This window comes from Rattus norvegicus, chromosome 18, assembly GCF_036323735.1.
Source record: "Rattus norvegicus strain BN/NHsdMcwi chromosome 18, GRCr8, whole genome shotgun sequence".
Lineage (NCBI taxonomy): Eukaryota > Metazoa > Chordata > Mammalia > Rodentia > Muridae > Rattus > Rattus norvegicus.
Genome location: NC_086036.1, coordinates 24,854,953 through 24,867,304, shown reverse-complemented (window position 1 = coordinate 24,867,304; position 12,352 = coordinate 24,854,953). Strand labels below are relative to the sequence as shown.

The 12,352-nt window shown below is 44.6% G+C and overlaps 1 protein-coding gene across 4 annotated transcripts in view; it reads right to left on the bottom strand.

Annotated features, from left to right (window-relative positions):
- The window catches only part of Camk4 (calcium/calmodulin-dependent protein kinase IV), a 218,903-nt gene extending 208,750 nt beyond the window's left edge, over window positions 1-10,153 (bottom strand). Inside the window, exons 1-4 of one of the 4 annotated variants that reach the window (NM_012727.3) lie at window positions 10,146-10,153; window positions 7,773-7,864; window positions 6,172-6,239; window positions 5,287-5,495 (exon numbers count right to left, since the gene is read on the bottom strand). In NM_012727.3, coding sequence (NP_036859.2) covers window positions 5,287-5,435 — 149 coding nt within the window. In that variant the 5' untranslated portion in view covers window positions 5,436-5,495; window positions 6,172-6,239; window positions 7,773-7,864; window positions 10,146-10,153. Of the gene's footprint in view, window positions 1-5,286; window positions 5,496-5,850; window positions 6,053-6,171; window positions 6,240-7,772; window positions 7,865-10,145 lie in introns of those variants that run through there. The other 3 variants (XM_006254523.5, XM_063277096.1, XM_063277097.1) reach the window with 3 other exon arrangements.
- Window positions 10,154-12,352: the final 2,199 nt, after the last annotated feature.

Here is a 12,352-nt window from a genome sequence, read left to right as displayed (position 1 = left end):
AATAGGAGTATGGATTGTGAAAGGAGAGGCAGAGGGGTAGAGAGGACATGTTCAATGTAATATATATATGTGTGTGCGTATGCATGCATGCATGCATGCATGCATGCATGTATGTATGTATGAATGTATGCATGTTTTCATATTTCATACATCAGGCAGTACCGTGCACAAATGTTGAAATCTATCGTCCTGTGGCAGCAGGAATATGATCTCTGGGAAGTCGTTATGTTTAGGATAAAATCCTGAAGATGGAGTTCTCAAGACAAGATGAATGATGTTATGAGAAGAGACACCAAAGAGCTTAGAGAGGTTGTTTCTGTTCTGTAGAGCTTTCTCTCTCTAGCCCTCTTCCTTCCTATCTTCTGAGAAGACAGCATCAGGTGGCCACCTCTGAAGACAGGAAGAAAGCTCTCACTGGGGAAATCACTGAGTCAACCTCTTGGTTTCGACCGCCTATCCTCCGGATCTGTGGGAAAAAGTGCTGTGGTGTAAGCCACGCAGGGATCCTGTTGCTGGAATCCAAGCAAACAAGGCTAAGGTAGGCCAAGAGCACTGGCTGAAGCCCTTCTAGAAGAGACGCACTCAGGGTTTCAGACAGGAAGCACCGCTGGACCGAGGTGAACTCACTGTTAGGACATAGCTCCTTCATTCTCTAAGTCTCTTCCGTCCACACCTAAGCTTCCCCTGGCAGAGCCACACATCCCCATCCTAGTTCAGATTCCTGGGTACACGGGAGAACTTTTGGAGACACCAATATTTTCTCAAAAATCTGGAAGGGACAATCCAATTAGAACTTGAAGGCAAAAGAAGGAGGAGGAAAAGGAGAAGGAAGAGGAAGAGGAGGAGGATGAGGACTACAAGGACAAGGACGAGGATGAGGACGAGGAAGATATAACTCCACAGACCTGTGCCAGACGTACACTACTCAGGGCAATGCTGCCCTGTGTTAAAGACTCCGCCTCATACTTTAGTCTGGTATACCCACATTTATGTCCAAAACCAACATTTTCTAACTAAACCACACTTATTAGTAGGATTAGATTACATGAGTTTAGCAAATATGTTGAATGAAAGGGAATACAATAAAACAGCACAAAACATGAAATATTGTGATACATTGTTGACATAAAAATAACATTACATGGTAAAATTGTTTCTATTCTATACATATGACCATATATCTCATTATTAAAAGTCAATTTGGATCCTAAACAACAACAGATGCAGATAGATAGATAGATAGATAGATAGATAGATAGATAGATAGATAGATAGATAGAAAGACAGATGGATGGATGGATGGGTGGATAGATGGGTGGATAGATGGGTGGATGGAGAAATGGAGAGATGGATGGATGGGTGGATGGATGGACGGATGGACAGATGGATGGGTGGGTGGGTGGACAGACAGACAGGCAGGCAGGCAGATGATAGATAACTGAGTTACCACATAAATGCATTTTTTAAATAATGAATTTATTATGGTGGGGTCCTAAAGGTCGCCAGCCTAAAGCAACTATAGTTAAAATCCAGAATAATTTAACACATTTTCTTTTAAGCAAGTGGTCTAACATTTGGTTTTCTGCATTTGGGTGTTTGGGAGCACAGCAAAGTCCATTAGAAACATTCTTTCAATATGGTACAAGTCTAAACAAAAGATAGGTCAGAACTGAAATCAGGATGTGGGTTTGGATACATAAAGCCAAACCCTTGCCACAGAGCAGGGCAAGCCAAGTGCTGCCTTTCCATTCACCGGACCACTGGGAGGAATGTAAGCCAGAGGTAAGCTCTCTGCTCCTTTAGAAAAGCTTTCAGAATGCCATTCTCTCAAATCACTGGGCAGAAGACCAACTGCTCTCTATGTATAGATCAGATGAAACTGCTCTCTAGGTATAGATCCCTGCATAGGATGGTGGCTAGCTGATACTTTAAGTCACGTTGTTGGTATATTGTGACTTTTGTAAACTTAACAAGCTCTAAAAATATCAAAAATATTTTCGATGAAGATTTTAGGAAAAATCGTATCCCATCGTATGTGTGCATGTACTGCCAAGACAAAGTTCTCTTTGCCTTGGGCTGGATGGCTGCAGTTCTAGCAATGCCAGCCTTCTAGCAGCCCTGTCCAGGGTAGCATTCTCTACCTGTGAGTCACCACGCCTCTGACAAACCTTGGTCTCCAAAAATATTTACATTAGCGTCCATAGCAGTAGCAAAGGTGTAGCTATGAAGTAGCGATGAAAATAATTTCACGGTTGGGGTTCACCACAACATGAGGAAGAGACACCACAACGTGAGGAACTGTATTAAAGAGACACAGCAGTGGGGAGGTTGGAGACCGCTGGACCAGGGGCTTCAGGAACCTCACTTTCCAAACACAATCTCAGAGTCTACTCTCTGCATGGCCTTGAAACTAATTTTCTTGAATTCAGGAGTCACCCGTTAACAACAGATACTTTTAGCAGATGAAACAAGTCTCTAATTCATCTAAGGAGGACAGCCGGCACTGTGGACCAGCCCATCTTAGGGGACTGTCTACACTGTGGACCAGCTCATCTCAGGGGACTGTCTACACTGTGGACCAGCTCATCTTAGGGGACTGTCTACACTGTGGACCAACTCATCTTAGGGGACTGTCTACACTGTGAACTAGCTCATCTCAGGGGACTGTCTACACTGTGGACAAGCTCATCTCAGGGGACTGTCTACACTGTGGACCAGCTCATCTTAGGGGACTGTCTACACTGTGGACCTGCTCATCTTAGGGGACTGTCTACACTGTGGACCAGCTCATCTTAGGGGACTGTCTACACTGTGAACTAGCTCATCTCAGGGGACTGTCTACACTGTGGACAAGCTCATCTCAGGGGACTGTCTACACTGTGGACCAGCTCATCTTAGGGGACTGTCTACACTGTGGACCTGCTCATCTTAGGGGACTGTCTACACTGTGGACCAGCTCATCTTAGGGGACTGTCTACACTGTGAACTAGCTCATCTTAAAAGACTGTCTGCGCTGTGACACGGTGCCCCTCACAGCACAAGACTGCTGCTGTCTGAGCACCACACTGAGAACTGTGCCTGACAGAATCATACGATTTGGTTTTAAGTCACCATCTCCCCCTGGGCTGGGTCTGGCCCAAAACAGAAAGAAAAATCTTGAAATCAATCAAAGTGAGTCCAAATTGATCACTAGAGCACACAGCAAATGGCCTCTTGTGGCTCAATCAGCATGGGCGTAAGTTCCACTGCTTTCTGGTTCTGGAGATACATTTTTAAAACAATTACAGCTAGAATCCCAGTTGTTTCGTATTTTAGGTTTATCTCATTGAAAAAATGACTTAGGTTATGAGTGGAAGTAGTTCTCCATCTTTACTGAATGGCATGACCTCACCTCTCGGCAACACTGCCATCTGCAGAGAACTTACCCAGCAGCACCGGGCCCTGCTGGAGAACAGAGCAAAAGCACAACTTTCAGTGGTTCTGGCTTTCTTTGTAAAATGTTTTAATTTGGTGATTGTAGGGAAATAAAAAATACATAGATAGCAGGACAAGTCTTAGAAATTCATAATAGATTTATATGCAGAACCCCAAAGGAATGGCAAGCCCTAGGGCCAAATTAAAAACAAGCAAACTTCAAACTCCTTCCCTCTGAGATCCACCATCCCAGGCATGTGTATACTCTGTAGTTCATTTTTTTCCTGTAAATCTTCCCACATCTCGAGTGTTTGGCACAATGGAGAGGCTGATTTGTGAATCAGTAAGTCAGAATCTGTTAGGGGCATATGAGGTGTTGCTCAGATGTGCTGTGGGACCACCCCTTCCACAGCAGCCCCAGGCTGCACTTCCTCCACATCTTGCAACTTCTAAAGCACCGAGTCACCAATCTTAAGTAGGCTGTATCTTTCATCAGACCACAAGGTTGTACCACAAGGCTGCAGCACATCACACAAGCATGAGAGGTTCCTGAACCTTTTCAAAGATACGACTTGCTATCTCATTTTAACAGACAACAGCTTCAGATGAACACCCAGAAACTTGACTGAAAAAGGATGTGGATACATACATCACTCAATGCTCAAATAGGGAATTTCATGAATTTAAAAAATTTAATGTATTGTTATAAGAATTGTAAAAATAGTAACAAAAATAAATAAATTTCTTTCAAAAGTTTTACCTTTTTACACACCACTAGTACTCAGGTAAAGGCAAATCAGAGTGAGCAAATCCTTCCCACTAAGTATAAACACCCAGAATCCAGTGCCGTTATCTCTAGCAGCATCAAAAATAAATAAATAAATTAAATTAAAAAGCTGTTAGATAAACTACTGCCAGAAAAGGGAGGATGAAAATTAAATTGCAAAAGACAAAGTTACAACTTGACAAATTGAAATCGTGTTCAGATCTCCTATGATGAAAGCTTTGCATTTAAACAGTACTGAAAACAAGTTTCCTTATGTGTGCGTGCGGACAACAGAAAAGAAGAAAAACCTAAGGAAAGAAAAATAATGTTCAGTGGCTAAAGATCTGGGAACATAAGGAATCAATCCCGTTCAGAGCAGAGAATGAGGGGCAGTCTGCTTTCCCAGAGAGATGGCTTTTTGCATGCATGATTTAAATAAACCACTCCAGCACATAGACGAAGGGCAGCAGACCTCTTCTCACTAATCAGCCCTGCCTGGTCCCCATGAGCTGCTTTCTCTTTAAAACCTCACTACTTCATTACTCTGCCTTTAACTCTCCTAAATGATTCATTCTCGCCTTTTCCTGAGCACACGCTGCGGGAAGCTAGTATTTAGGTTAAATTTCTAGTGCCACTTGCTTTGGAGAGCTTGATGAGGGGAGGCAGGAGGGATCTAATTTAATAAATCCACCACGATTAGAAAGGCACACTGAAGCCCCCGACCCAAAACTAAGTAGACACACAAGTCCCTCTGACAAACTATAATCTGAGCAAAGCCACTAATTAGGAAAGCAGAATCCACGTGTGGTAAGAGGTATCACCCAAGTGGCAGCCAGTTCCACGCAGGGAGGGCGGGAGAGTCTGGCGGATGCTTGCAGCTGCACCGGCCTAGGCGCTCCGGGGAGAGCCTGGTTGCCTCCGTTTAGAGCTTAGCTCTTGACCTGACACTGGGCTGGGGAGAGATCAAAGGCAGAGGGGCCAGTCCTACACCTTCACCCTCCGAAGGTGTCGCAGAGAGAGAGGGACAACTAGCGTGCACGCTGCAGGCGTTCCCAGCCCCAGCCCGCGCCTCCACGCTCCGACTGGTCCAGCACCCCTCGCCTTACCGTCCCAGCTCTGACTCCACCTCGAAGAAATCGCTCAGAGGATCCCGTTTAGAGCCGTCGATCCAGTAATCCGGGACGAGGTTCTCAGTACTGGAGGTGACCGAGGAGCAGGGCGAGGAGGGACAGGAGGGCACCGTGACTTTGAGCATCTTCGCCGCGGGACTCCGGAAGATGCCGCCGCTGCCCGAGCTGGAACCGCTGGCCGCCGCCTGCAACACAGGAGCGAGAGGAGGCGTCCTTCAGCGCGCACACGCCCACCGCCGCGCCGGGCTGCGGCTCGCCTCCGCGCTCGGGAGCGAGGGCGGGCGGAGATGCTGAGACCGTGAGCACCAGCGCAGGGGAACCCGGAGCCACAGCCAGCCGACAGAGACCAGGCTGGGAGCCGCAGAGCTCAGGCACCCTCCCCCTAGCTCCCGCCGCCCCACCTCCGCGCCTCCCTCCCGCCTGCCCTGCCAGCCCCCCTCCCAGTGCTCCTCTCCCTTCCAGGTTGAGGCTGCCGCAGGGCCACCTAAAGCGTTTGCAAATACAGGAGCCTGGGGAAGCCTCTAGGACCCGGGCGTGCACCTTCCTCCTAGCCCTCGGCAAGAGCCAGCAGCCTAGAAGGAGGCGAGCTCCGGGAGTGGAAGGCACCAAGTGCATGGTGAGAAAGAGACCTGATCGTTGCCGGCGCAACTCATGTTTCCTGGAGCGAGGCTCCAAGCAGGCGAGTCCCTTCCACCTTGCACCAGCTAAACAGGCAGCCCTTGTTGGTCCCTATGTCAAAGCTTATATGGATGATAGAGGAGAGTACCCTGTGGTTGCCAGCCAGCTCCTGGCAGGCCGCCTTCTGCTGGAACTCAGTGCACACCGGAGGAAAGGGCCTAGGTCCATGCTGACCTGACTCACCTTTGATTGAAGTCTTCAATTTGTCATCTCTGCTGGTGGCCCTGTCGCCTCTGGCTCTGCTGGAGCTCCTAAAAGGGCACACACTTGGCTGTGTCTAGTTCAATTTCGGCATCTGAAGGCCAGCAGCTGAAAGGGCTCAAAGAAAGGCTCCAGAGAAGCCAACTAGGCAAGCCTGCCTCAAGGCAGGACCTGTCACTATTCTTGACAGAGAAAGCTGCTACAGTTAGATCCTTTTTCTTCCTATGAGCTGTACCCCATCTTAAGCATTCTAATGTCCACTCATAGCTGCCATAGCGATTTGAAGTACGGCTGAATAAGATACCTTTGGGCTTTATTTCCTCAGCAAAGATAAACAACAATTAGTCATTACATTGGTGTGTGTGTGTGTGTGTGTGTGTGTGTGTGTGTGTGTGTGTAGGTGTGCAACGTGATGGTTACTACATCATAGTATAAAAGCATAAAGGTAGTTACTGGATCACATCTGATTTCCAGCTAAATGACTCTAGACCATTTATCCATTTAATATTATAGAGATATTAAGGTGTGTTTTTTTTCTACCTTTTCTCCAATATGCACTGAACTATTCCCAGCAAATCTCCATTCCTGAAAGCATCGGTCACAAGTGTGTTCCAACATTTTCCTCTCGTTTGCTGAGATATTACTTATTATAATACTCCATCACCCAACTAAACAATCCGGTTGTGATGAGAAGAGAGAATTTAATATTTAATACAAAACTTCCTTGAAGGCGGTGAGGGTGAGCAAATGCTCAAAATCCAATGCCCTACAAGTGGCAGACGTACGCAAGGTTCACTCAAGGTCCCCTGTAGACCATACATTTAGTGAGAGACTAAAAATGCGTTGCTTTTCATTGGCTAAATTCACTAATCTTCATGTTAATATATCAAACTCATAAACAAAGCAAGATACTAATGTTGTCCAAATCCTGTTTCACAAAGTTTCCCTTAGCTAGGATGATGATCGGGAGTAGAGGCATGAAGTAGTTGCTGGGCTGTTCGAAATCACAGCTCTTTGGAGCAAGTCCCTCAAAAGCTGCAATGGCTGTAAATGTGTGTCTGCAGAAAATTATTTAACAGCCTGGGTCTAAAGCAGCACACATCGGAGAGACGGTAACCCCAGTGTTTTCTTGCCACTTTTGAGGACAATGGTTGGGGGAAAAGCCCATGTGTAGTACAGAGGTGACCATAGAAATTATATTTACTTTTGGTACAAGATTAGTCATTTGACTAGTATTCATCTCACAAATAACTTCTGGGGGGAGGGCAACAAATGAAAGTTTAACAAGATACATCATCATCATCATCATCATCACCCCCATGTTTGCCATTTCACTACCAGAGTTTTCAATTAGCTGCAGTAAATTGAAGTGGAAGTATTAGATGGAAAATTCCAGAAATGAATAATTCCCTACTCTACTAGATGGCACGGCAAACTCTGATAGCCTATTCTGGCCTGAACAAGCTACAAGTCACTCTTCTACCCAGTGCCCCCCTCCCCCGTTACACGCTACTCTCCGAGTCTCTCACAGATGACCTTCCGCTGCATGGGAAATGCAGAGTTTATGCAGACTTCAGAGCTACCTCAGCGTCATGCATCCACTGGAAGTCTTGAGATGTATGTCTTGTGGAAGGCAAGGGGGAGGTGATGTATTTTATTTAATCCATGAAGCTTTCTTTCTCATTTTAAACAAATGAATATAAGATACTAGATGTTATTTTAAAGCAAGCGAAGCAAGGATTAGGTACATGAAATTTGTCATTTTTACTAGGCCTTGACTAAAATGAAAAAAAAAACAGAAATATAAATGCCTCAAAAATAAAAAGAAAAAAATGTTAATCTTAAACACCTGAACAAACAGAAACAGACTCAGAAGATTTGGAAGACCTGAAGACGTGGAGTAGGAGAAGCTCATAAGACAAAACCAATTCTTACCTCAGGAGATCAAGAAAGACTTTGAAGCAGGAGACAGAGAACAAGACATTGGAAGGAAGTGTCTACAGGCATTCTATGGCCCTCGCATTCCTACCCATTCCAAACACGCCATCCCTAAAGCCTAATAAGAATGCAGCAGATTTGACTCTGTAACTGTCAAACAGTGGTAAATTTTGTTTTAGCTCAGATGCTACAGTTGATGCTGAATTCAAAATGGAAATTAAGTGGAATTCTGGGAAATCAGCTGTATTATATCTGTACTCTGAACAGATGCTGACAAATTGTGTCTTATATCCATCCATCACATTCCCATCCATATGGACATTGGACGGCTCTTCACTGGACAGCAGAGCGAGCAAGAGTCAGTGCAGAATAAACCCATAGCTGGGGTGCTGAAGAAAGAGAAAAAAGAAGAAAGAAAGAAAGAAAGAAAGAAAGAAAGAAAGAAAGAAAGAAAGAAAGAAAGAAAGAAAGAAGAGGAAGGAATAAAGAGGGGGAGAAAGGAAGGAAGGAAGGAAAAAGAGGAAAAGGAAGAAGGAATAAAGAGGCGGAGAAAGGAAGGAAGAAAGAAGAAAAGGAGGAAGGAAGAAAGGGTGAGAGAGGAAAGAAAGAAAGGAAGGAAGAGAGGGAGGGAGGGGAGAGAGAGAGGAAGAAAGAAAGGGAGAGACAGAGACAGAGAGACAGACACACACACAGAGACAGAGAGACAGACAAACACACAGAGACAGAGAGACAGAGACAGAGAGACAGAGACACACACGGGGCGGGGCAGGGGTGCACTGATTTCTGTTTCCTTGAGTATGAGAAATCAAACTGAGGGCCTTGCACGCTGTGAGTAGTGCTCTACCACTGAGCCACATGGCTGATAACTTGTGATTTCTGTGAATTGTCCACTACTAAACAGATTCGTCAGCCACACAAAAGGTCTAGTTACTGTGTTTCTAACACATGAATGGACAATTTCTCATTCTGATAATGGCTGAGTAGGTTGTATAAATCCCCTGTGTATAAAAACTGTTTCCTGGACTACCTATAAGAGTTATTAAAACCCTCAGAGTAAAAACCAACCAGGATGAAATGGAAATGATGTCACCCACAGAAGAAACCTTGTGAGTGAATTTCTATCTTCATATCTTAAACTATCAAACAGACAATTCTGCACTAGCCAGAGAGTAGAAACAAGAAAATTGCAGAAAGGATGGACTGCTATGGAGAAATTTACAATTTATACATAATCTGTACTAAAAGAATAGACTACAGTGTGGTAATGTGTGCTAAACTTAAAAAAAAAAAAAAGAATAAAGTGATAACCAGGCAAGCACAAAAGACTAAGAGAAGAGTGCATGGTTCAGAGTGTAAGTTACACCAATCTGGGCTGAAGAGATAGTTCAAAGGTTAAGAACACTGACTGCTCTCCCAGAGGACCCAGGTTCAATTCCCAGCACTGATAGGGAAGCTCACAACTGTGTAACTCCAGTTCCAGAGGATCCGACACCCTCACACACACACCTCCAGGCAAAACACCAATGTACATAAAATATATCATTGTTTAAGTTATACCAAGTTAAATGTGTTTGCGTGAAGGAATTAATTTATATGAATGAACAGAATTTGAATCTTTGCAGCTGAGCATTGACAACACCTAGCATATATTTTTTTAAAAATTGCTAGACACATAAAAAACTATATGAAAATGTCAATTGGAGCTGATAGTAAAATTACACAAATTAATTCCGAGATGACTCAGAGCCTGATCCTAAGAAAGATTTAAAACAGAAGATATAAATGTTTGAATAATTAAAATAAAAATAGTTACGACGAGAGCTGAGGATTCCTACCAAGGAAATGGAAAATATTCCAAAGAATTATTGGAAATTTTAGAGCTGATAATAAGTCATCTGAGTTTTAGACGTTTCATGAAAAGAGCTCAAGGAAGACTTGCAGTTTACAGAAGGAAGGTTGGGTAGACTTAGCAATAGGTCTGGTGCCCAATGGCTAAGGTAGAGCTTAGAACACTTCACCTCCTCACATGCATGTCTGAGTTCCCCTCCCACACTGAGCTATGGCTGGCCTAGTTCAAAACAGAATGTGATGAAACTACAGGTCATAAAGGCCCAGAAGATGATGTCTTTCTCCCTTTGTTTGCTCATTCTGAAGATAAGACATTCACAAGCAGACACATGCAAACCCCTAGAAAGAAGACCTGACTTTTGTTGTGGTTTGCCCTGAAGTTATCTGTATTTTGATGCTAATTCCACTGCCCAGAGGACAGCTGCCTAGTCTGTACTCAGGAATCAGGTGACTTCACCAGAACCTCCCCATTGAATTTGTAAAGTACAGGTGGGGGGCAGGTACAGGATAGAAGGAGGCCTGTCATTGGAGGAGAAGGAAGGATGGGCAGGAGAGAAGTTTGAAGGAAGAGGAGGAGACTAGGAGAGAGGAGAGAGGGGAGAAGCCATGGCAGGTGACCGTAAGATTCCGCTCTGTGGCACTTGATTTTTGACAAAGGAGCCAAAACCATCAAATGGAAAAAAGATAGCATTTTCAGCAAATGGTGCTGGTTCAACTGGAGGTCAACATGTAGAAGAATGCAGATCGATCCATGCTTATCACCCTGTACAAAGCTTAAGTCCAAGTGGATCAAGGACCTCCACATCAAACCAGATACACTCAAACTAATAGAAGAAAAACTAGGGAAGCATCTGGAACACATGGGCACTGGAAAAAATTTCCTGAACAAAACACCAATGGCTTATGCTCTAAGATCAAGAATCAACAAATGGGATCTCATAAAACTGCAAAGCTTCTGTAAGGCAAAGGACACTGTGGTTAGGACAAAACGGCACCAACAGATTGGGAAAAGATCTTTACCAATCCTACAACAGATAGAGGCCTTATATCCAAAGTATACAAAGAACTCAAGAAGAGACCGCAGGGAGACAAATAATCCTATTAAAAAATGGGGTTCAGAGCTAAACAAAGAATTCACAGCTGAGGAATGCCGAATGGCTGAGAAACACCTAAAGAAATGTTCAACATCTTTAGTCATAAGGGAAATGCAAATCAAAACAACCCTGAGATTTCACCTCACACCAGTGAGAATGGCTAAGATCAAAAACTCAGGTGACAGCAGATGCTGGCGAGGATGTGGAGAAAGAGGAACACTCCTCCATTGTTGGTGGGATTGCAGACTGGTACAACCATTCTGGAAATCAGTCTGGAGGTTCCTCAGAAAGTTGGACATTGAACTGCCTGAGGATCCAGCTATACCTCTCTTGGGTATATACCCAAAAGATGCCCCAACATATAAAAAAGACACGTGCTCCACTATGTTCATCGCAGCCTTATTTATAATAGCCAGAAGCTGGAAAGAACCCAGATGCCCTTCAACAGAGGAATGGATACAGAAAATGTGGTACATCTACACAATGGAATATTACTCAGCTATCAAAAACAATGACTTTATGAAATTCATAGGCAAATGGTTGGAACTGGAAAATATCATCCTGAGTGAGGTAACCCAATCACAGAAAAACACACATGGTATGCACTCATTGATAAGTGGCTATTAGCCCAAATGCTTGAATTACCCTTAGATGCCTAGAACAAATGAAACTCAAGACAGATGATCAAAATGTGAATGCTTCACTCCTTCTTTAAAAGGGGAACAAGAATACCCTTGGCAGGGAATAGAGAGGCAAAGATTAAAACAGACACAGAAGGAACACCCATTCAGAGCCTGCCCCACATGTGGCCCAATTAGACAAGATGGATGAAGCAAAGAAGTGCAGGCCGACAGGAGCCGGATGTAGATCGCTCCTGAGAGACACAGCCAGAATACAGCAAACACAGAGGCGAATGCTAGTAGCGAACCACTGAACTGAGAATAGGACCCCTGTTGAAGGAATCAGAGAAAGAACTGGAAGAGCTTGAAGGGGCTCGAGACCCCATATGAACAACAATGTCAACCAACCAGAGCTTCCAGGGACTAAGCCACTGCCCAAAGACTATACATGGACTGACCCTGGACTCTGACCTCATAGGTAGCAATGAATATCCTAGTAAGAGCACCAGTGGAAGGGGAAGCCCTGAGTCCTCCTAAGACTGAACCCCCAGTGAACTAGATTGTTGGGGGGAGGGCGGCAATGGGGGGAGGATGGGGAGGGGAACACCGATAAGAAAGGGGAGGGGGAAGGGGGATGTTTGCCCGGAAACCGGGAAAGGGAAT